Below are 24,827 nucleotides of genomic sequence, written 5' to 3'. Positions count from 1 at the left end.
GGCTGTGTCTGCTGCGTCTAAGGCACAGCGTATAGAGGTATTAGTTATGGTCTTACCCTCTTGAATTAATTCATTGGCCCTATTTTTGTATTTTTTCTGGGAGATGGTGCATGATGGTTTCTAGTTCATCATAATGCGCTCGGTTGTATCTGGCCAATAGCGCTTGAGTGTTGGCGATACGCCATATATTGGCTGCCTGTGACGCAGTGCGTTTTCCAGACGCGTCCAGGAGCTTTGACTCTGTCAGGCGGTGGTGCTTCGCCTGACGATTGGGAATTTGATCTCTTCCTTGCAGTGGATACCACTAGGGAATCCAGTGGCGCTGGCCCTTTCATGTATGCAGGATCTGTAGGGGCAGCTTTATACTTTCTCTATGCGTGGGTTTAAGACCCTAGCCCTGACTGGGTCTTTGAAAACCTCTGGCGCATGTTTTATTACCCCTTTGAGCATAGGTAGTATAGCAGTAGACCTATGTGCAGTATCAAAGGTGTCTAGGAGGAAATCTTCCTCTACATGTGTAGCTCTACCCCGTGATAATGTGCCGCCCTCTGAAGTAGGTGATGAAAACCTAATGAGTCTTCTGGTGGCGATGGCCTGGATGGATAAAGGTCATCTTGTGGGACATCTGGGATGTCTGGATTATTATAATCATCCCATGGGTCTGGGGATCCTGTAGGGGTAGGGTCTTGTGGCACATCTGCTGGGTCGTAGTATGGGTCCCCCTGATCATCATGGTCTGGAGAGGGGGTCGGAGAGCGATGAGGCAGGGGTGGAGAAGGTGGAGGGGGCGGTGGAGGAGGTGGGGAAGGCACCCTAAAAGGGGAGGTAGCACAGTCCTTCCTCTTTGGAGGTGGAGCTGGTGTGTCTAAAAGTCTCTTTTTAGAAGACAGTGCCAAATGTCCAGTTTTTGGATCCTTGGTAAGTGTCTTTTGCAAAGGATCCGGTGTAAAGAGCTCTTGCGACACTGGTTGTTCGGTCTGCGCCGATTTTTTCGGGGCCGATGGCTTTTTAGGCTTGTCTGTGCCGTGCTTCCTTGGAACCTCCGATTTTTTGGTCGGTGCCGAAACAGGCTTCGGCGCGGGAGTGTCAGTGCCGAGGGCCTTATGATGTTTAGTCGGTACCGAGAGGCTGGGTTTCGACACCGAGGGCTTTGGTGCGGAGCTCGGTGTCGAGGTAGAGGCCGATCTCTTCTTCGGTGCAGAAGGGTGTTGTTCGTCACCGCTGGCAGGCTGGCTCGAGCCCAAGCCGACGGAAGGCTTATGAGGCTTCTTCACCGAGCCCGAAGGTGGGGTGTTCGAAGCAGCGTCTTTGGTCTTGCCTAGGCCCGGAGGCGAAGGCGTGACCGAAGCCTTTTTGGGTGTCAGTGTGGGACGGGGTATTTTACTCACGACCCTCTGCGCCGGGGTGATGTCCTCCACATCCGAGTCGTCGGCTTCGGAAGCACTGACGAGGTCTTCTTCAGTGTGCTGCTGTCCCGGAGCTTCGACGTCGTCCCCGAAGATGTCGACTGGAACGGAAGTCGAGGAGTGCGCCATTTTTCGTCTGGCCCTTCGATCTCGAATAGTCTTTTTGGATCTAAAAGACTTGCAGGCGGGACAGTCTCGAGCCTCGTGTTCAGGGGAGAGGCAGAGGTTGCACACCTCATGAAGATCGGTGTGGGGGAATTTGGACCCACATCGAGGGCACTTCTTGAATTGAGTTTTCCATCAGCCGGGACCGGAGCCTGGATAGGCCCCAAGGCCGCCGTCGATGACTGGAATCGAAGGTGTATCGAACAAGAAGGTGATTGTAGGAGCTCAGGATCTGAACAATACCGCGGAGAGCGAGGATTCCGCTTCGATCGTCGAACTGGAATGTTCGGAACCAGAGCGCGAAGTATTACATCAGAGCCCGATGGCGGAAAAAAACAATCTGAGGATGGAGCCGAAGCCCATGCGCAATACGAACCAAAGGAGGAGTCACCAACCTCGTGACTTCCAAAGACTTTCCAAGAGGAAAAACAAACTGCAAACATCCGGGCCCAACACCAGATGGCGATCTATGCAAAAGTGTGTAATCTGCAGCTTATATGCCTCGAACATATCGCTAGGAGCTCTAGGTGATTTATGTGAAGCTGTTTCTGCTGGGAGCTCCACATTCCCTATATTGTGTGCGTTTGGAGATGTGCTCCCCAACCAATCAGTGATACTTCTGCGGTTAGTACTATCTGTGTAACCGGTTGCTCAAGGGCCACCCTTTTAACAGGTCTTGTGTGTTCCACCACTGCAGAGAGCGATGGGTGCAGCTGTCCACCAACACTAGATCTGATAACTGACCGTGAGCCTGGTTCCACCGACGTGGTAAGCATTCCTACAGGGGGCGCATATGAAGTCTTGCATAGAGAACTATGAAAATGCAAGATGCCATCATTCCCAGTAATTGCATGAACACTCGAGCTGGTAAAGAGTGTTGGGGCTGGAACTGGGACAATATATCCTGAACCGTTCCGATTCTGGCTGGAGTTGGGTATGCTACAGCTTTTTGTGTGTCTATAGTAGCTCCTAGATAGTCTTGAGACATGGATGGTTGGAGATGGGATTTGGCCTGATTTATTGTGAACTCCTGTTGGTGAAGGAGTTGCACAGTTTTCTCTGTGTGTCGCAGGCAATTGTGTGAACTGGTCTTTATGAGCCAGTTGTCAAAGTAGACCGGTTGTCTTCTCAGGTGGGCTGCGACTACTGTCAAGCATTTTGTGAAAACCCTGGGAGCAGTCGTAACTCCAAAGGGTAGGACCTTGAATTGATAATGTTGGCCTACTACAAATCGGAGGTGTTTGAGGTGGGCAGGGTGTATTAGTATTGAATATGCTACTTACCAGTATGCATCTGTTCTTGGCATGTAGGGCTGCTGACATTCATATCTGTGCATAGATCGCCGCCTAGTGTTGGGTCCGGATGTATGCACGTTGTTGTCCTGGAAGAGTCTTCGAAGTATCCTGGGATAGGTGACTCCTCCCCTGGACTACAGTGCGCATGGGCATCCTCTCCATCCTCAGATTGTTTTTCGCCATTGTGGCAGTGATGGAGTAGATACAGAAAGTGATGACCATGCTTACAGTAATTCTGAGAGCTGCAGCTGCTACAGGCGCCGGGGAGGAGGGAGGGCGATATGAATGTCAGCAGCCCTACATGCCAAGAACAGATGCATACTGGTAAGTAGCATATTCAGTACGAGGCATGTGGGCTGCTGAATTCATATCTGTGCATAGAATACATAGCAGTACCTCCTATTAGCGGCGGCTACCAGTGCCAGCTGCAGCGGTCTGAAAAAGAGTTTTGAGAACAGCCTGTCCTACAGCTGCCTGCTGTTTTGATTGCACATCTACACAATAGTGTTTGGTAAATGTGTGTGTAGTGGACCAGGTGGCTGCTCTACATATATCATGCAAAGGGATGTTTCCCAGGAAAGCCATGGAGGCCCTAACTTACGTGTTGAATGGGCTCGCGGGGGAATCGTTAATGTTCGTTTAGCCTTTTGATAGCAGATTTGAATACATTTAACGATCCATCTGGCTATACCTGCTTTGGAGATAGCGTTACCTTCGAGGTGTGGGGCAAAGGCAACGAAAAGTTGTTTAGTCTTCCTAAAGATCTTAGTCCTGTGGGCTCTCTTCACATCTAGTGTATGGAGTGCTCTTTCTGCGACAGTTTGTGGGTTTTGAAAGAAAACAGTCAGTTCAATATTTTGATTCATGTGGAACTGCGATATCACCTTGGGCATGAATTTGGGGTTGGTACGTAGTACGACCCTGTTGGCGTGAACCTGTATAAATGGCTCTTGAACGGTTAGTGCTTGGAGTTCACTAACTCTTCTTAAAGAAGTGATCGCTACTAGGAAAGCTACTTTCCAGGTAAGGAATTGAATCTCGCATGAGTGTAGAGGTTCAAAGGGTGGACCCATCAGGCGTGTGAGGACCAAGTTGAGGTTCCACATTGGAGCCGGTGGGTGGCTTGGAGGAATTACTCGTTTGAGTCCTTCCAAGAATGCTTTGATGGCAGGCACTCTGAATAGAGAGAGGTGCTGCCTGTTCTGGAGATAGGCTGATATTGCGGTCAAATGGACACGTATAGAGGTGTACGCCAGATTGCATCGGTATAGGTGTAAGAGGTAACAAATTATGTTTTGGATGGATGCGTCCAGCGGGTTAATGTCATTATTATTGCAATAAATGACTAACCTTTTCCATTTGGCTGCATAGCAAGCTCTGGTAGTGGGTCTTCTAGCTTCCTTAATGATGTCCATACAGTCAGGTGGCAGGTTTAGGTAGCCAAACTCTAGGACTTCAGGAGCCAGATCGCCAGGTTCAGCTGTTGCGGATCTGGGTGCTGAATCTCTCCATGGTTCTGCGTCAAATGCGCGGGTTTGATCCGCAGCCTTTGATGCGGCACCACGGAAAGTTCGAGAAAAGTGGTGTACCATGGCTGGCGTGCCCACGTTGGAGCAACCAGGACGAGTGTCAGTGAGTGTTGTCTGAGTTTGCGAGCCACCAGCGGTATCAGCGGCGCTGGGGGAAAAGCGTACGCAAATCTGCCGGACCAGTTCATCCATATCGCATTGCCCTGCGACTGTGGATGTGGGAACCTGGCGGCAAAGCTTTGGCATTTTGCGTTTTCGCTTGTGGCGAATAGGTCTATCTTTGGATGACCCCATTGCTGGAAGTACGGTTGGAGTACTGATGGGTGTAACTCCCACTCGTGCATCTGGTGGCTGTGTCTGCTGAGTAGATCCGCCATCTGGTTGTCCTTGCCGGGGAGGTGTTCCGCCATGAGGAACATGTTCCTCTGAATGGCCCACTTCCACATGCTCTGAGCCAGATGAGACAACTGTGGAGAGTGTGTTCCTCCCTGCTTCTGTATGTAGTACATGGCGGTCATGTTGTCCGTCCGGATCAACACGACTTTGTTGCACAAGTGTACCTTGAAGGCTTTCATTGCCAGGAAGATTGCCATCAGTTCCAGAAGGTTGATGTGCATCTTCTTTTGTTGTGTTGTCCATAGTCCCTGCACTGTGTAGTTGAGTACATGAGCTCCCCATCCCTGGAGAGACGCGTCCGCTGTCAGTATTATCTGTGGAACAGGCTCTTGGAACGGTCGGCCCTTGCAAAGGTTTTGTGGATTCCACCAATGCAGAGAGTTGTATGCCCGACCGCTCACCAACACTAGGTCTTTTAGTTGTCCGTGAGCCTGATTCCATTGACGTGCTAAGCACTCCTGAAGCGGGCGCATATGTAGTCTCGCGTGTGGGACTATGAAAATGCAGGAGGCCATCATGCCTATCAACTGCATGAACACTCGCGCGGGAAGGGAGTGTTGTGGTTTGAACTTGGAGATCAGCATTTGCAGGCTGTTGATTCTCACTAAATTCGGCTGAGCTGTGGCCGTCAAGAGTGTCTATGGTTGCACCTAGGTACTGTTGTACGTGTGCGGGTTGGAGATGGGATTTTGGGTAATTTAGTGAGAACCCCAGACTGTGAAGAAGGTGAATGGTGTGGGACATGTGGCTGGCACATTGCTGGGCTGACTTTGCTTGAACAAGCCAGTCGTCCAGGTAAGGGATGGGAGTTAGTCAATGAAATCGGAGTAAAAGGTAGCAGAAAAACACTTATCTGGGCACATCAATCTTTAGAAAGGCAGTGGAAAAGTAAAGCTTGAATGCACAGACTTAATACAAAAAATAATGAAGGGCCTTAAAACAAAGCAGCATATGGCAGTACTACCACAACTGTCATGTTGTGTTTCAAGGTCTGTCATATTACTTTCAGAAGAGCTTCTTTAACCAATTTAATGTTATTTAACCATCTCATCTGAGCATGGATAAAGCCCTGAACAGTTAGGGAGAAGCTTTAGCACCGTTGGACCCAGAGGTGGTCTCTGCCCTATTTCTAAATGTAGTAAAAGTATGTGCGCATAATTATTTTCTTGCCCAAAAATTCGCTGAAATTAACATTTAATATACCATGGTACCGGTTACAGAGATGACTAAGGTCTTCCATCGTGAATAGTTCACAGATAAGTAGCCCTAAACTTTAATTAAATAAAAAACCTGAACATTACTGTCTCGCTCTGTCAAGTGTATGCTTGGTGGCTAAAATGATTTCAAATGAAGAGGTATGTCTTATGTTATGGACAAAGTGTGTGTGTAGGAACGACTAGAGCAGCAAGGGGTACTCTTTTTCAGACAGTCGGCAGTTTATTTCAAAGGAGATTTGACATTTCAAGGAATAATGTACTTTGTTGAATACCCCAAGTCAGGTTTGATGAAACCCTCTGCCATCCACCCAGCAAGATACTCAGCGAACAGTTTAAGTTTAAACTGTATAACTTAGAAAGTTCTAAAGACTATACAGTCAGCAAAAAATGGGTTGGAGATTTGGTGTCCTGAACTACAGACATGAATTTGTATTAAATTAAACCAACAAGATGTAACCATCGCCCAGCACTACTTTCGGCATAGTCTCAACCTAGAAATAATTAGTGAACTCTCTACAGTTAACTCATCTCAGTTTACCTAATCTTTGGCGAACTGGAGACATATCAAATAAGAGTGCCCAAGAACCAGAGCTCTCTGGGAGGGAGTATACAATATTTTTTAAAAAGCCAGATGCTATTCCTTTGGAGTCATTCTATTGTGTCCTTGCTGGTCAAATGGTCAGAGCCAAGCAGGCCGAGTACCACAGAGGCAATGTACTTTTGTTCTGTAACTGCTAATTAGTGGATTGCTCAGACAACGAGGTCAGAAATGGAGGTTCCTACAAAGCAGGATTGGGTGACTTAAACCAACAGTGTAAAGGAAGGAACTGTTTATTCTAGAAATGGACTACTGGAAAACTTGTAAAGTGAGAGGACCAACTGCAGATCTGCCTCCCCTCCACCCTTAGCGATCAGAAACTAAGGCATATTTGTTTTGTAAGCAAAAACATTCATGATAAAAACAGACCAGCTCTACACTCACTGTGAAGATTTGTATTCATGTTTTCCATTAGTATGTGAATATTTTAAATATTAAAACTGCATATTTGTGATTACGTGGCACGTATAAATCCCATTCAGAAAGGGACACAGAAAGAAAAACAAACCCACAAGGTTCCAGTATACTGTGTAAAACAAACCCATCCTCCCTCTTATGAACTTACAAGTGAGAGGTCAGGGCACTGATCATCTTCAGTCTCCACTCAAAGGAATTCATGCAGAGGCTGGACCAATTACCAAACAAAGTTTAAGTACATTTCCCATTCCTTACAAGACTTGCATGGACTCATAGACCCAGTCAGAATCCATTATAAAAAAGTCTGTTGTAAGATCTAAAAGGCACTTCAGTTGAGTAAACAATTCTACTTTGCTTTGAATCTCATTGTGCATGGTGGCACCACCAAAGCGATTCACACTTTCTTGGCCAGAACTTGAAGTGTGCAAACACTAACCGGACGCAGGGTGGAATAAAGTGGCGAAGAGTGCAGGGGCACAAAGTAGATTGTTTCAGAGTAGAGTGAAGGTGTGCAGGGTTAAGTGGAGTGATGCAGGTAAGAGTGCAGAGGTGTGACGTAGGGTGCATTGATGCAGGGCAGATTAGAGTGATGTGGAGTGAAGTGGCGTGCTGTAGAGAGGAGTGGCGTACAGTACAGTTTTGCAGAGTAGAATAGAGTGGTGTAGAGGGAAGGGACGTTGAGTGCAATTGCGTAGCTGCAGTGGCACAGAGTTCAGTGGCCGAGAGTGAAGTCTTGCAGAGTAGAGTGTTTGAGTGCATCGGTGCAGACTGCAGTGGCATAGAGTGCATTGGTTGGAGTATAATGGCGTAGAGTGTAGAGGTGCAGAGTAGCTAGTGCAGCAGAATAGAATGCATTGGTTTGAGTATACTGGTATACAATGCATGGTAGAGTGCAGTGGTTTAGCGCAGATTGTTTCAGAGTGAAGTGGCGTTGAGTGGTGCAGGGTAGGGTGGAGTGGCATAGAGTGCACTGGAGTGGTGTGTAGCTGAGTGGAGTGTTGCTGAGTGGAGTGGCCTAGACTGGAGTGGTGTAGAGTGCAGTGGTGCATAGTAAGGGAGAGTGCATTGGCATCAAGAGAGGACAGATGTGTAGAGTGAAGGGGCATAGAATGCAGTGGTACAGAGCAGGGTATAGTAGCATACAGTAAAATAGCATTGGGTTATTGCTTTGAGTAAAGTGGTGTAGAGTCCAGTGGTGCAGAGTAGAATGCAGAGTCAGAGTTCAGTGGTGTGGAGTGATGCAGAGTAGACTGTAGTGGCATAGAGTACTGGCGTAAAGTGGCGCAGAGTTCAGTGGCAGAGAGTGCAGTGTTGCAGAGTAGACTGTCGTACAGTGCAGAGGTGAATAGTAGATTGGCGCAAAGTACAATGGTGTAGAGTGCAGTGGAGTAGTGATTCAGAGTAGTATATAGTGAAGTGGTTCAGAGTAGATTGGTGTAGTGTACAGTTGCATAGATTGCAATGAATTTGAGTGAAGTGGTGTAGAGGGCAGTGGCAGAGTAGAGTGGTAAAGAACACAGTGGAGCAGCAGTGGCGTAGAGTGTAGTGGCACAGAGTAGATAGTTTCAAAGCAGAGTGAAGTGGGGTGAGTAGTGCACGGAAGAGTGCAGAGATGCAGAGTAGATTAGAGTGGCGTACAGTGGATGGTATAGAGTGCACTGGCATAAAGTGGAGTAGTACAGAGTAGAATATTGAGTGCACTGGTGTGGAGTGGCAGAGTGCAGTGGTGTATAGTAGATCAGAGTGCAGTAGAGTGCATTGGCGTAGAGAGATGCAGAATAGTGAGGCATAGACAAATGGCGTAGAGTGGAATGGTGCAAAGTAGTATGCAGCGACGGAGCGGTGTAGTGCGAGTAGTGAAATGTACAGTGCAGTGGCGTTGAGTGGGGCAGAGCAGTGAGGTGGACTGAAGTATGTATGGGTGGTAGCGCACTGCCATTACATACATCTTCAATTGAAATGACTATTGCACTTGCAGAGACTTAGTTTGACTAGTAAAAATATACAGTGACCAAACTATAATGTGTGAAAATGTTACTGTAGGAAAGTGCCCCTTTTTGACATGGTCATCCCTACTTTTTGACTGGCATCTGAAACAATTTTGACTGAAGTGCACTGGATTCCTGCTATCCAGTTTCCCAGGGCAAGATCTTTCCCTGAAACTGTACAATTATTCCCCCAATTGGCAATGCCTTTAGCACCCCCTTTAAGTGCCTTGTAAATGGTACCCTTTGGTACCTAGGGCAAGGAGACAAAGAGCTGCAGCATGTATTGTGCAACTCAAAGGGACTCCTCAGCACCAACATGCAACCTGTCATTGCAGGCTGCGTGCCATGGTGCAGAGAAAAGTGAAGACAACATGGCACACACACACACACACACACACACACACACACACCCTCCCTCCCTCCTCCTGTGTGCCATGCCTGCAGGCACGGCATGCAATATAGATAAGTCACTCCTACAGCAAGCCTTACAGCCCTGAGGTAGGGTGCTCTAAACTATGTGTGTGGACATAATTGCATGAGCATATATGCCCCTGTGACATCCGAGTCAATTCTTAGATATTACAAATGAACAGGGAAGCCCTTCTTAGAACATGTGCTGAACACTGGTGTGTAGGAGTTCCCCCAGCTACATGATGGCTTTACTGAATCTAGAGATGTTTTGTATCAAACATCTCGTATGAAGAAACCCACACTAATTCCAGTGATGGATTTATTAATATATGCACCCAGAGGGAACCTTAGAGGTGCCCCAGAAAACTTAAGACTATAGTGTGCTGGCTGACTGATCTACACCACAGACAGGTTTCTGACTCCCACCCACCCTGCAGGTTTTCTGGGGGCAGGAACAATGCCTGCTCCGGCCAGAGGTGTTGCCACCTTCTCCAAGCAGGAGGATGACCAAGTGATCGGCATATCAAGGCAGGACTCTTCAAAGGCATCTGCCGCCTTTGATTTGCGACCCAAGGTTTCCCCAGAAGGGGAAATGCCACCCACTGCCCTGGGCCTATTTGGCAGCAGAACAGGCAGGACAAATTAACTAGTCATGTGGCGTGGTTCCTCTCAGGCTAGTTCCATCCCTAAGGTGTGCTTCCTGGCATGAACACGAATTTTAAAAGTCCACCATCTTCGTTTTAGTAGAATTAGACTTCATAAAGAGGAATGTAAACATCCTAAAGGTTACTAGCCCATTGCTACTACCTGTCACTCCCGTTAACACCCCTAAATGTAGTATTTAGATGGCACCCCAGACACCAGGAACTCTGAATTAACAGACCAGAAGAAGAGGATAAAGAAGAGCTGTGAGAAAAGAGAGAACTGAAGACCTGCAGTGGAAATTTGGCACCAAACTCTGCCAGCGCGCACCAGTCTCGACAATCGTGACCAGTGACTCGTCCTGCAGCTGAACAGCTTCCAAGAACCCAGGGAAACTGCTCGTTCTTTGCAAATTGCCAGCAAGCTCCATTGGAGTAGAGGAGCTACTCCCCTCAGCCTGCAGGCACCGAAAACGTAAAGTCCAATTCACAGAGTTGCTGCTCCCCGACCACCCAAACGCAGCAGCCACCCAACAAGAGTAGCCTGTGCTCCTGAAGGTCATATCTGTCCACCTGCCAAGCAAGGTGATACCAGGACCGACCAGAGCTGCCTAGCATATGTACCAGAGGTACAAGTCCCCTTGCAGCAAAAACAGAGCCTGTGAGTCCAATCCGGATTCCCACTGCACCGAGATTGAGCAGCCAGCGAGAGACGTTAGCATTGCAGAGACCCACCTCCAGAAGGGTCCAGCTGTCCTGATTGACACCCTCAACCTCCGAGACCTTCAACTGCAAGTCCCTAGGACGCACAGAACCCAGCCGACCATAAGTCCCGAAGGAGACCCCCAGAAACCGTCCGTAAATAACTGTATGCAACATATGCCTTCACTCCCACAGGAAAGCATTGCTGCATAAAGAGGCATTTTGTGAACTGCTAACTTACCTGACAAAGTTCTGGTTATCCACGAGATATTTTTCTAAATTGGCCTTGGATTTATTCTCGAGTGAGTGTCTCTTTAATTACCTCTGTGAGTACAACAAATGCTTAGCACTACTCTCTGGTATGCCTAAACTGCTCACTCACTCTACCACAAGTGTGTACTTAGTGTTCTCATTTGTGCCTCTGTAAACCAATAAGGGTTGCCTGGCCTCTTCACACAGTGTACTCGTTTTGGTCCACTATATAAAGAGCCAGCTTCCTACAGTCGTCACCTAGTGTACTGATTTGTTTTGATGGTGTTTCCACCACACTTCAAAATTACCCCCAGTAGCCAGCATGATGTCACATAAATCCTCTCATTTTGAAGTCAGAGAAAGAAAAGTGAATGCCAAGATCCCTCTGAAGACTGAGCCTGACATTAGACCTTGGTCTTTGAATGCACAGCAATTGTGACAAGATAAGAACAAGATCTAAAGGCCTGTTTACAGAAAGGGAGCACGCGGAAGGATACTGTAAATATGGGTTGGGCAAGAAAAGGGACGAACTCAAGCTTGACAGCCTAAAACAAATAACGCTAGCAAATAGAAAGCAAGGAAATGTCAGTTACAAGCCAAAGGTAAGGAGCAGACGGGAAGCTTTGTGAATGTTCCCAAATGTTGTTAGCAAACCAGACTGCTGCAAAGTCTGGTAGGCTTCGACCTAAAAAACAAGGAATCAAACTATTTGCATCTATGCAGCTAGGACCGGGAACAAAACCATGTCCACTTAGGAAACAGTTCACAACCATGTTACCTCTCCAATAGCTCATTGACCTTTATGCTGTTCAACGCTCAGCGGCCTTCTGGTTAGATTTGAGCTAATAAAATACCACATACATGTAGCACAAGAACTTGAACATCAGCAATCCTATTCCAGCTGGTCCTGGGTGGGTAACTCACCTGTGCATGCTTGGCTCTCAGCTTGTTCAGAATATTGGTGGCATCGAACCCTGCATTGTCACATAGCTGTCGAGGAATTATCTCAAGGGCCTTGGCATACGCTCCAATGAGAAGCTGCTGCTTGCCTGGGATGGTTCTGGAGTAGTCACGAAGATACTTGGATAGCTCCATCTCTATCGCTCCTCCACCAGCAACAACTGAATCATTCTGAAACAAACAGTTGAAGTTATTTACATACAGAATTTACATCTAGCAAACTAAAGTAAACAAGCATTGGCAAACTATATAGGTCTCACCATTTGGACCTATTGGCTTTGCCAATGCTGTAGTCATGCTGCACAGCATCAACAAATAAGAAAGCAAGAAAGAAAAAGCGTCAAGATGCAGCTGCTGTTTTCCACTAATTCATTCTGTAGGCATGTACATGCGTCACCAGGCGCCTACAGAAAAAAAGGTTGCAATTATCGTTTCACTGACCAGTCAGACGCTGGATACCACTTAGATCAGTTCATTAAAAAATAAATTAGAAGTGTGTTAAATGTATCAGAGATCTAGATGGAGAGATCTCTAGATGGAGAGATCTCTAGATGGAGAGATCTCTAGATGGAGAGATCTCTAGATGGAGAGATCTCTAGATGGAGAGATCTCTAGATGGAGAGATCTCTAGATGGAGAGATCGATAGATGGAGAGATCGATAGATGGAGAGATCGATAGATGGAGAGATCGATAGATGGAGAGATCGATAGATGGAGAGATCGATAGATGGAGAGATCGATAGATGGAGAGATCGATAGATGGAGAGATCGATAGATGGAGAGATCGATAGATGGAGAGATCGATAGATGGAGAGATCGATAGATGGAGAGATAGATAGATGGAGAGATAGAGAGATAGATGGAGAGATAGATAGATAGATAGGAGAGATAGATAGATAGATAGATAGAGAGAAGCAGATGAGAGCAGCACATGATAGACACACAAAGGAGAAAGCTAGAAAACATGCCCACTAATGGAGTGGTGAAAGTATGAATGTAAGCAGTGGAAGGATACAAGCCATCCAGTCAAAAGGGAGTGATTTTTAGCATTTAAATTGTTATGTTGTTGCTAAACAGTTCACCTTACCATAACATTACTTTACCCTTTGAGACTGATACAATATACATATATGCACATACACAGAGCAGAGTTTAAAGAACATTAAATTAGACCACAATCACAGAAAATTTGATACGTAGGCTAGACTTTCAGCCATTTTCCTATGACAACAATAAAAAGGTTGGTCCCAGAGGTCAGCAATATCTTCAATAACCACAATAAAAAGGAAATCAAAACTATAACCTAGAGCTAAGGCGACAGTAACACTGAGAAGCCTTCAGTAATCGAGGGATAATTACAGTAAAATAAAAACGGTTTGCAAAATGGTCAGATCTTCAAACTTTATTACATTTTTAATAGACTGGCCAGAAGGAACCAATGCCTCTACAAAAAATTCAATACCCTCTTGGGTTGTGCCATACCTTGATTGCTCGCCTGACGATCATGATGGCATCGTGCAAGGATCTCTCGGTTTCTTCCATGAACTGCTCTGCACCGCCTCTCAATATTATTGTGCAGGTCTTTGCTTTTGGACATCCTTTAAAGAAGTTATACCTATAAAAAGATGTGGTGAAACTTAATACAAAATTGAACAGTAAGAATGCTATTTGCATCAAGAGTTCAGAAAAAGGGTTGAATCCAAAGTTGCGGTATACTTATTAGTTGATGGGCAACACTTAATGACCTAGGACAATGGTTAACCTCCATTACTGACTTCCATACATTGTTAAATATTTCCACTTGCAGAAAGCAGGGCACTTGGAGCCAAATGACACCCTTAGGAGGTGCCAGCATCACTCGCTCAGGACATGCCCATGGGTCTATCTGCACATCCTTTTTTTCCCAGAAAGGTACTATTGAAGCCAGTTTTGTTTCAGTAAAGAATACTTTCTGTGAATTTTTTATGCTTTAGTACATATTTTACACTGCTGGGCAAAAACTTGGATTCAGTACTTAAACATTTCCACTCCCGCCACACATAATTCAGACATTAGCGTTGATATTTTTCTGAATCCACTACATCTTATTTTCTCCTTGATAAATAATGAATTTTAATAAACATGTGCATATTGTCTGATAAATACCAGGTTCTGGCTCATGTAAAGTGTGATTAAATCCTTGAGAAGAAAATTTAGAGTTGAAGGCTTTTTTTGCAGTTTTATACAGTGCAAACTTGACTCAAATTAATTGGATTGCTTCTACGCAAGTACAGCTGTATTACACACGTTCACACATTTTTTAGGCACTGGGGCGAGCCAACACAGACTCAAACCTGGTTCCCCAGTTCCAAAGCCGGCAGGTATGAAGTTCATGGTACTTCTTCCCAGACTTGGGCTCCAAAAAGAACAGAAGGAATTCCCAGTCAGACTGCTTGCTTATCTAACATCCTAAGTACAGGCATTATAACTGACCAACAGTGAACGTTCAAGAGTTTAAATCCATTCTGTAAGCAATGCCCACTGGCAGAGGCCACAAGGATCCAAGGAAAACTACCAATCAAATACAGAGATTGCCATTTATTCGTTTTTGTCATTTAGGACACTGATTTATCACTTCAACTGGTCCTCGGTTTTGCTCTTTTTGACATCTTTCCTTCCTGTGAGGATCATTTTAGAGTCCACTAACTGCTGAGCCTTCATACACCAAGTGCTTCCCTTTCTTTCTCTATGTTTATTAGGAAATTTTATAAAATTAACAATTCTTATATCCTCTTCCACAAGATGCTAGCTATTAAGACCGAAGGTGGAGTCAGAGTAGTGTCAGTGTGTTGCATGAAACCTAACTGAGTTCGTAGGGTGCTTCCCAGCAGGTACTACATGAGTGGTGCTGCCAGTTTATTTCTAATGGATGGAGGCTCCTGCCTATTTAGCACACAAACCTCCCAAGGAGTCAGCCTGGACATTGAAAGCTTTAAGCAGCCACAACTACACATCAGCACCAGGCGGTGCTTACCGACACCATCAGCTGAGGGGACTCTAATTAGGACATCCCTATAGATCATGAAGAATTGGTGAAAGTGAAATCGGTTCCTTTCGTCCGTAGCTACAACTGATTGGTAAATGGGGTCTGTGTTTTTTCAATATCTTGTGTGTAAACACTGACTTTTCTGTGTAGGGCTTTAAGTCCTGTTCTCATTCAGACACCAAAGGTTGTAATAAGCCACATCTTCAATGTTTTTGGTGTCTGGGGAGGTCAAATGAAGCAACATTATGCAACCTCTGTGCCTGGATACAGCCCAAAGATTCCGTAAAATGGAGGAGACGCTTTTAAGGTCATTGTTTAAATAAAATTAGAGGCCTTTTTATCAGTCTTGGAACCCAATCCCTTCTAATTTGCAGAGCTGCTCTTCGAGGCAGCACAAGAAAAGAAACAGGGACTAGTCTTCTTCTAAACACAAGTGTGAGAAAGTGGCTCTGTATATACTGTTCCCAAATAGGTACAGTGTGTACAGAGTCCACAGTCCGCAGAGGTTTGGCAGAGGTTAAAGTTAGATATAACCATACTCTCTAAAGTGGTAGCTTAGTCTAGCAGTAAGGCAGTATCAGAGGACAGTGTAAAGCATTTGTTGTACACACTCAGTCAGCAAATGGTCTCACACAAGAACTGCACTCTAGGCCAATGGTTTATAATAAAAAATATATGGTTGTTTTATTTTAGAACCAACAATAGGTATCAAAATATACTTTCTCAGGATGAGATGCTTTAGTTAAATACTTTTGCAATATGGAATTGACTTGTTGGCAATAGTTACAGATTGTTGCAAAGGGCAACACAATTTCAAACAATAATACATTGAGCTCAATGTGAGTTTTAAGTTATTTGCAATAGATTACTTTCAGGATTACTTTTCTAACTCCAGGACTGGATCCTAGATTTAGTCCTGGGACAGGTCTTGGAAACAAGTGAGTACATTCGTTTTAGTTACTGTTGTGATTTTTAGGCAATATTCTGCGATTTTAAAAGTTGACACTTAGAAGAAATTTCATAGAAAAAAAGTCAATGATTCCCTATGGGAGAAAATTCAAGTTACAGGTTAAGTATGTTCTCGTTACTTTTGTAATCCAGGGCTGGGCTCCTAGGCTCAGTACTGGGACCTCTATCTAAAACAGGCAAGTAATTACGTTTTCACAGTTGGTACGATTTTCAAAGAATATTTGTAGTTTGCAAAAATCGACACTTAGAAGAAATTTCACAGAAAAACAGTCAATGATTTCCTATAGAAGAAAATTGGGTTAGTGGTGAGTATGGTTGGGAGTACTTTTCAGGGTCAGTGCTGGGCACCAAGATCCAGCACTGGGATCCCTCCTAATAGCAGGTGAGTGTTTTCGTTACTCGGTTGATTTTAGGTGAATATGTAAAGTTTTAGAAACTCCACACTTAGAAGAAATTTCAGAAGAACCCAGTCAATGTTACCCTATGGAAGAAAATAGGGTTATCGGCTTTTGGGTAAGTACTCTACTGGCAGAGTTAAGGTTCTGGGCACAGACTCAGTGGTCTCCCAGGGTCAGGTTGGTACAGTTGTTACACCCTCAGCGGCACTGGGGCGGCCGGGTGCAGAGTGAGTTAGGCCCAATGCTATCCTACGGGAGGCAGGGGGGCCTTGGTTGGTGGCTGCTGACTAGCAGGCCACACGGCTGTGGGAGCTGGGCTCCTGGTCACTTACTCAGGGCAAATGGAGAAGTAGGAAGGAGTAGAAGTTACACTGCCAGGGCCACTCGGGCGGCTGGGTGCAGGGTGCTTTTGAGCCTTCGGGCGCTCAATGGATTTCAATGGGAAAGCTCCAGGACAAACAAAGGCTGCAAGCTCAGGGACGAAGATTCATGTGCCACCACAACTTCGAGAGGTAAGTTGGGTAGTTGGAGGATAGGAAGGTACCCAGGAGTCGGGCACAGGGGAGGGGGGGGGGGGGGGCGCAGGGCGCCGGGGTGCTTTTTGGTGTCTGGAAATCTTACCCTCTGTTGATAGAGGTTGGGGGGGGTCCCTGGTTCTGAGGCTGCAGGCGTCGTCAGGAGCGTCGAGGTGGGTCCTTGGGTGCCGGATTCGGGGGCACAGTCGCTGGGGGGACGTCCTCTGGGTCTTTGTCCACTCCGGCACAGGCCAGGCTTGGCGGGTGCAGAGTGTGCAGGGTTCGTGGTTCCGGGCTGATGCCAGGGGTTAGAAACTTGCTTTGAGCAGAGCCGCTGCTCGTGGGAGTCCCAGGTGCTCAGTCAAAAGGTAGCCAGGTCCTCCGGGGTTTGTGAGGTTGTTAGCCACAAGAGGTGCCGGGATGTAGCAGGAGCGAGGGTCGACAGGCCGGTAGGGCTGGGGCCTAAGCAGTTGGTGTCTTCCTCTTAGCAGCTGCACAGCAGGTCTTCTTTCTTCTTGCTCTTCTTTGCTTTTTCGGAATCTGGAATCTACAGAAGGAAGGTTCAGGGTGCCTCTAAATACTAGATTTAGGGGCGTTACAGGTAGGTAAAGGGCAGGGACCAATGGGTCTCTGCCCTGGGGTGGGTACACACCCTATCCTGCCACTCTCCTGTGGGAGGGGGGGGGGGCCAGTAGCCTAATCCTGATTGGGCAGGGCTTCCTATCTTCAAGATGGTAAATGTCCGGAGATGTGCTTCACCTCGCCTCCCCCACCTGAGGGGTGGGGTTGGCAGGCTGGCACATCCCCTGTCCTTACTTGGGGTTTCCAGCCAGTCTTCCCGCCAGAGTGGGGGTCAGAACCGGTGAGGGCCAGTTTGCTGGGTACAGCAAGTGGCCTGGAGAAGTTCACAAAGGCGCATGGGGGAGGAGACCTAGCACCTCGCCCAGGATGTGCATTGTTGCAGGCCCACTAGAGCGGGGGCTCTCCATCCAGGGGTCCAACAACATGTCTGCAGTGTGGCAGCCTAGGCAGCCTCCCAGACCAGACGTGGATTGTAGGTTAGGTTTCAGGGGGCCTCTCTAAGATGCCCTCTATAGTGCTTTGTACATTAAATCCCAGACTGGCATCAGTGCGGGTTTAATGTGCTGAGAAGTTTGATACCAAACTTCAGTCTTCAGTGTGGCCATCATGGTGCTGAGGAGTTTGTGTTTGACGAGCTCTCAGCACCATATACTCTTAAATGGCAGCACTGCACTTACAGTGCCAAGGAATGGACCTAGGTACTGTAGGGGCACAGGGCTCATGCTCCTGTGCCCACACCACTGGCATAGGGCACCCAGCTAGAGGGGTGGCTGATCTATGCCAGGGCAGTGTAGGTTGTGGGCATGGCACACAGGGATAAGTGCCATGTCGACTCTTGGTTTTGTCTTGTACCCAGACACTCAGCCTGCAAGGGCAGTGTGGTTGAGTTAGGGTACAGGGCCTCTAAGGGTGGCACAATAAGTACTGCAGCCCTTAGAGGCCTTCCCTGGTCACAAGGCCCTGGGTACCTATGGTACAATTTACCAGGGGCTGACATGTGGCCAGGGTTTGCCAATTTGGGAGTTTAGGTTTTAGGGAAGGGACATAGGCCCTGGGCACCTGATTGGCAGGAGTCCAGGCACACACTGTACATTCAGCAATTCAGCAAAAAGTGGGGGCATACCATGCAAGAAAGATGGCACTTTCTCACAACAAGTTCAAGCAGACTTCATCTCAACACTTCAGCAGGAGGACAGGCCAGCTCTTCTCTCATCATCCATGATCCATGAGGCGGGGGCTACGGAGCAACTGAGGGACTGGCTAGCAAACTGCAGAGAGAAGGAGCAGGCGTGGAGGCAATCCGCAGGCCAAGAAGTGTGGCGGACACTTCAGAGGGCCGAGTGAGGTGGAGTCCCTATCTTTTAAGGGCGCCGGAGATAGCCGCTGGTAAGGTCCCGGCCGCGGAAAGCAGTCTGAGCCCCGACTGGAGCGGTTGGTGGGAGACGACCGGACGGGAGACTGCCTGGGGGCTCGCTCCTGTGCCTGTCGCTGCTGGTGGATGCCAGGCTGGCGGCGGGTCCCGATGGCCACCCAGAGCAGAGGTAATGAGGGCCGCAGACCACGGTAAGACTGCTGGACTCAAGGATGCCTGCTGTCCGGAACGGCGGTAACAACGGGGCCTCCGTAAATAAGTGAATGCGGACTGCCAAAGCCAGCTTAGGCGGACAAAAAAAAAAAGGGGGGGGGGGGTGGAGGGAATGCGTTTGTATATGATACAGCACTGCATCTACATGGTGAGAGAAAAACGAAAATGCATCTGCACCAAACCAAAAGTTGAAAATACATTATTAAAGACCATTTCCGTTACTAATCTCACAAACTTAATGACCAGTATAAACCATTAACAGATCTGGATCCAAAGCTACTAGGTAAGCTGTTGTATGCAGTCAAGAGTATTCTGATGGATACTTCTAGTTACAGACTCACCTGTGAATATGAACAATAAATCAAAGGCAAAAAAGTTAGCACAGCACCACACCATATGTAGAGGGAGCTGGCTCCATATCTACGCTAGGCATAGCACCTATGTGATGCCATTGTTGCCTCCAAGCTACCCAAACCAGTGCACAAACTGCAGGTAATGCTTTCCACGCTTTGACACAAGCAGAGTTATTTTCTCTACAGAGGTTTTTATCTCAAATGTAAAAAACTATTCTCATTGTAAAGCTACGTCACCTGCCGAACAAAGACTAAGCCTGTCTCGCATTTGCAACAACCAGGTGTCTATAAAAAGTAAGATACCTTCACTTCAAATCTTTCTCAGAGTCTGAACTGGCGGTGATCCATTTATCACGGACTCCTCCACCCACTTTGCAGGCCCCCACAGCGGGTCTTCTGTCCCTGGCATCACAGACACACCAGTCTCTTCCAGCACTGGCATATCCAGTTTCCAATACTGCATACAGATCCCTCCACATTTCCCTATGCGATGTGGGATATTTGTGTGAGCATCCGTCCCCTCTACAGACCCTGTTGGTTCATCTGGGGGTTTCAGGGCTGCAGGGATCTCACCTGGCACAGTGTGTCCCTATGTGAGTGTGTCAGTTGTTTGCTATTCCAGGGGCAATGCTTATGACGCCCCCCCAGCGACCGCGCAGCGGACGTGCGCAGCGGGAGCGCCGATTGAGCGCCGAAGGTGCGCCAAAGGTAAGCCTGTCTGCGCCCGTCCGCGCCTGGACCGCGCCCAGCGCCAGACCCCCTGGCCCCCGCGCCCGCCAGCCCCCCCGCAGAACCTACGACTTCGCAACGCTCATCGCACTCAAAACCGCCCGAGCCCCCGGATGCTACCAAGCGTCCCCGCGACGCACCCATGGACCCTTCGTCTGCCAATCCTGCAACTTCTCCTGCCTCCGAACAAGCACCACGCCCACCAAGACGGACAACAGCAACCACCTCAAGTGCATCCTGATCAACACCCGCTCCATCCACAGACACGCCGTGGAACTCTGGAACCTCCTCGACACCGCATCTCCAGACGTCGCCTTCCTCACGGAAACCTGGATGAACAACTCCTCAGCCCCCGACATCGCCATAGCCATCCCGGACGGCTACAAGATCATCAGGAGGGATCGCAACAACCAGACCGGAGGGGGCATCGCCATCGCTCACAAAAGCACCATTCGCATCTCGACTGACTCCGACGCATTCAACACCGCCGAATACCTGCACTTCCAGATCCACACCAACCCCAAGACTACCCTCAGAGGTACCCTCATCTACAGACCCCCGGGACCACGCGCACAGTTCTGCGAAGACATCACGGACTTCATCAGCCCTCACGCCCTCCCCTCCACCGACTACATCCTCCTCGGAGACCTCAACTTCCACCTGGAGAACAACAACGACCGCAACACGACCACCCTGCTGGACAACCTCGCCAACCTCGGACTCCAGCAACTGGTCAACACCCCCACCCACTACGCCGGCCACACGCTCGACCCCCTCTTCACATCCAGCAAGCACATCACCTTCAGCCACTGCACCGGACTCCACTGGACTGACCACAGCTGCGTCCACTTCAGCTTCAAGAAGAACACGGTCCAGCACCACCCGAAGCAGGGTCCCCACAGAAACTGGAGCAAGATCACCGACCAGCTCACCACCTCCCTCAGCCAGAACCCACCGGTCAGGACAACGGACCCTAACACAGCAGCCCTCGACCTCACGCAATGGCTGACCTCCTGTGCCAACGACCTCGCCCCACTGAAGAACCCACTCACCAGGCCCAGAAGCAAGAAGGCCCCCTGGTTCACCGACGAACTCAAGGACTCCAAGAAGGCCTGCCGCACCCTCGAGAAGGCCTGGCTTCTCGACAAGACCACCGACAACATGACCGCCCTCAAACTCGCCACCCGCAGACATCACCAGCTCATCCGCACCACCAAGAAGAAATCTTTGAAGGAACGACTGGACAAGAACGCCCATGACAGCAAGGAGCTCTTCAACATCGTCAAGGAGTTCTCCAACCCCAGCACCGGCAACAACGACATCACTCCCTCGCAGGACCTCTGCGACTCCCTCGCCTCGTACTTCCACCGCAAGATCGCCGACATCCACAACAGTTTCGGCGCTCCACCCCCGCACCCACTCCCTCGCAGGACCTCTGCGACTCCCTCGCCTCGTACTTCCACCGCAAGATCGCCGACATCCACAACAGTTTCGGCGCTCCACCCCCGCACCCATCGACCAAACCTACGCACCCCGCCGCTATCCTCCAGACATGGACCAAAGTGACCCTCGAAGACACGACACGCATGATGAACACCATCCACTCCGGATCTCCGACCGACCCATGCCCCCACCATGTCTTCAACAAGGCCGCCTCTACCATCGCACCCCACCTCCGAGACATCATCAACGCCTCCTTTGACACAGCCACCTTCCCGGAGAGCTGGAAGCACGCCGAGCTCAGCGCACTACTGAAGAAACCAACTGCGGACCCGACCGACCTCAAGAACTTCCGCCCTATCTCGCTCCTTCCGTTCCCTGCCAAAGTCATCGAGAAGGTCGCCAACAAGCAGCTGGCCGCCTTCCTCGAGACGAACGGATCCCTCGACCCATCGCAATCCGGATTCAGAGCCAACCACAGCACCGAGACCGCCCTCATCGCAGCCACCGACGACATCCGAGCCCTGCTCGACAAAGGTGAAACAGCGGCACTCATCCTCCTTGACCTCTCCGCAGCATTTGACACTGTCTGCCACCGCACCCTAGTCCAACGCCTCAACGACACCGGCATCCAGGGGATTGCTCTGGAATGGATCATCTCATACCTCTCCGGCAGAACACAGAGAGTACGCCTCCCTCCGTTCCACTCTGAGGCCACCGAAGTCATCTGCGGCGTCCCGCAAGGATCATCGCTCAGCCCCACTCTCTTCAACATCTACATGAAACCCCTCGCTGCCATCGCACGCCAACACAACCTCAACATCATTTCCTACGCCGATGACACCCAGCTGATTCTCTCCCTCACCAGAGACCCCGACACCGCCAAAGCCGACCTACACGAAGGGATGAAAGATGTCGCCGAATGGATGAACATCAGCCGCCTGAAGTTGAACACGGACAAGACAGAAGTCCTCATCCTGGGACCGTCGCCCTCCGCATGGGACGACTCCTGGTGGCCCCCGGCCCTGGGCACCGCACCCAAGCCAACGGACCACGCACGCAACTTGGGCGTCATCCTGGACTCCTCCCTATCGATGACCAGACAAGTCAACGCCGTCTCCTCATCTTGCTTCCACAACCTCCGCATGCTCCGCAAGATCTTCAGATGGATCCAGACCGAGACCAGGAAGACTGTCACCCAGGCCCTCGTCACCAGCAGACTAGACTACGGAAACACCCTCTACGCCGGTACAACAGCCAAGCTTCAGAAAAGACTTCAGCGTATCCAGAACGCCTCCGCCCGTCTCATCCTGGACGCCCCCCGACGCAGCCACATCTCGAGCCACCTGAGAGACCTGCACTGGCTCCCTGTCAACAAGAGGATCACGTTCAGACTCCTCACCCACGCACACAAATCCCTCCACGACCTGGGCCCAAGGTACCTCAACGACCGCCTGACCTTCTACACGCCCACCCGACAGCTACGATCCGCGAACCTCGCCCTCGCCGTCGTCCCTCGCATCCAGAGAGCCACCGCCAGAGGAAGATCCTTCTCCTACCTGGTGGCTAAGACATGGAACTCCCTGCCCGTCCACCTGCGGCTGACCCAGGACCACCTCGCCTTCAGGAAACAGCTCAAGACCTGGCTGTTCGAGCAGTAGCAGACCCCCTCCCCCAAGCGCCTTGATACCCTTCCGGGTGAGTAGTGCGCGATACAAATTCCTTGATTGATTGATTGAATGCTTATGCCCTTCCAGCTCGATACAGAATACATCACCAATGCCCAACACCAGTAGATACAGACCCAGACTGTGCAACAATTGCTTCAACCAACACTCAGGACTCATCACCCTAAAAAAAGAAACCCAGGGTCTTCTTCTGGAGAAGCAACTGCAACCACCAGTCCTAAGCAAGACGAAATAAAGATTTTTCTAGCATGAACAAAGTCAATATATTAATGATGACCATGACATCATTTCTTTTTAGTCATTGGTGGTAGTCTTACACTGTTCTAAAGGAGGCTAGTGGCTTAAACACTTCCCAAAGTAGGTATCTATCCACCAGCCAGTCTTACTCCGGTTGGTACTTTGTTCCACCACAACATCCTTAAAATAGCAGCTAATATTTTGAAAAGGACCAAGCTTCAGTGTAGTTGGCAACTAACATCTTCAAAGATGTTTTACAATAATCTGCTTCTGCTGTAGAGCTTTAGTTTCTTTTAATGAAGCTTTTATTACACCAATAAAGGTTAGTTGGTTAAAAAAAATGCTTCCACACAGGAGATTAAAAGTTCCACAAAGTGGGTATAAACAGGTCCCTGGAGATCCATCTTTCCTACCATTAAATCACCGGTTGCAGCCAATTCAGTTGCTAGAGATATAAACACTTCAGCCTCTCTCCACAGTCATACTTGGTTAAGACCCAATGGTGCGTCGTCTCATGTGACCAAATGCTGGCTCGTGACCAACCACCGCAATTGTTTGCAGTGCCCTCCGAGATCTGGACGTTTTCGGACAGGTTCCCTTGATGCTGCGCCCACTGGAACTTCAGGTCCCACTGCAGAGCCCGCATATGCCTTCTGGCATGAACCATCAGCAGGATGCAGGAGGCCATGAGGCCCAGCAGCCTCAGGGTCATCCTGACCGAAACCCGGGATAGAGGCTGACGTATCGGAATCATAGCGCGAATATCCCGGGCTTGCTGTTTGGGAGGATAGACCCAAAACCGTGTTGTGTCCAGAACCGCTCCGATGAAAAGGAGCTTCTGAGAGGTAATCCGGTGCGACTTTGGCACATTGAAGGGGACCCCAGCGAATACAGGAGGTCGGCCGTAGGTGGGAGACTGGCCGGGGCGACACTGACTTCACCAGCCAGTCATCTAGATAGGGGAAGACTGGAACCCCTGATCTGCGCAGACGACCTGCGACCACCACCATCACCTTCGTGAACACCCAAGGGGCACTGGTAAGGCCGAAGGGGAGCACGGAAAACTGAAAATGCTCGCTGCCTACCGTTATAGGTAACGCCTGTGGACCGGGAGGACGGGAATGTGGAAATATGCATCCTGCACGTCCAACGCTACAATCCAGTCTCCAGGGTCGAGGGCAGACAAGATCACACAGAGTGAGAATAACGCCCCAAGAGGAATGTGATGTTCACAGATCGCAGTCCTGAACTGGCTGAAGAAAACAAATCTTCTTACCGAACTGCTCCAATTTCTTGGATTCCCTGTGCGGTGGTGCGGTAGGGAACGCG

General features: G+C 48.9%; 1 protein-coding gene across 1 annotated transcript in view; it reads right to left on the bottom strand.

The window, feature by feature from the left end:
• CCT7 (chaperonin containing TCP1 subunit 7) overlaps positions 1–24,827 on the bottom strand; it is a 144,796-nt gene that overhangs the window by 14,115 nt on the left and 105,854 nt on the right. The window contains exons 10-11 of the mRNA XM_085642772.1: positions 13,460–13,592; positions 11,942–12,148 (exon numbers count right to left, since the gene is read on the bottom strand). Of these exons, the coding sequence (XP_085498898.1) occupies positions 11,942–12,148; positions 13,460–13,592 (340 nt within the window). The remainder of the gene's footprint in view (positions 1–11,941; positions 12,149–13,459; positions 13,593–24,827) is intronic.

This window comes from Triturus cristatus, chromosome 2_2 (genome assembly GCF_964204655.1).
Source record: "Triturus cristatus chromosome 2_2, aTriCri1.1, whole genome shotgun sequence".
NCBI lineage: Eukaryota > Metazoa > Chordata > Amphibia > Caudata > Salamandridae > Triturus > Triturus cristatus.
The sequence above is the reverse complement of the archived record's forward strand: the minus strand, read 5'-3'. Positions and strand labels throughout refer to the sequence as shown.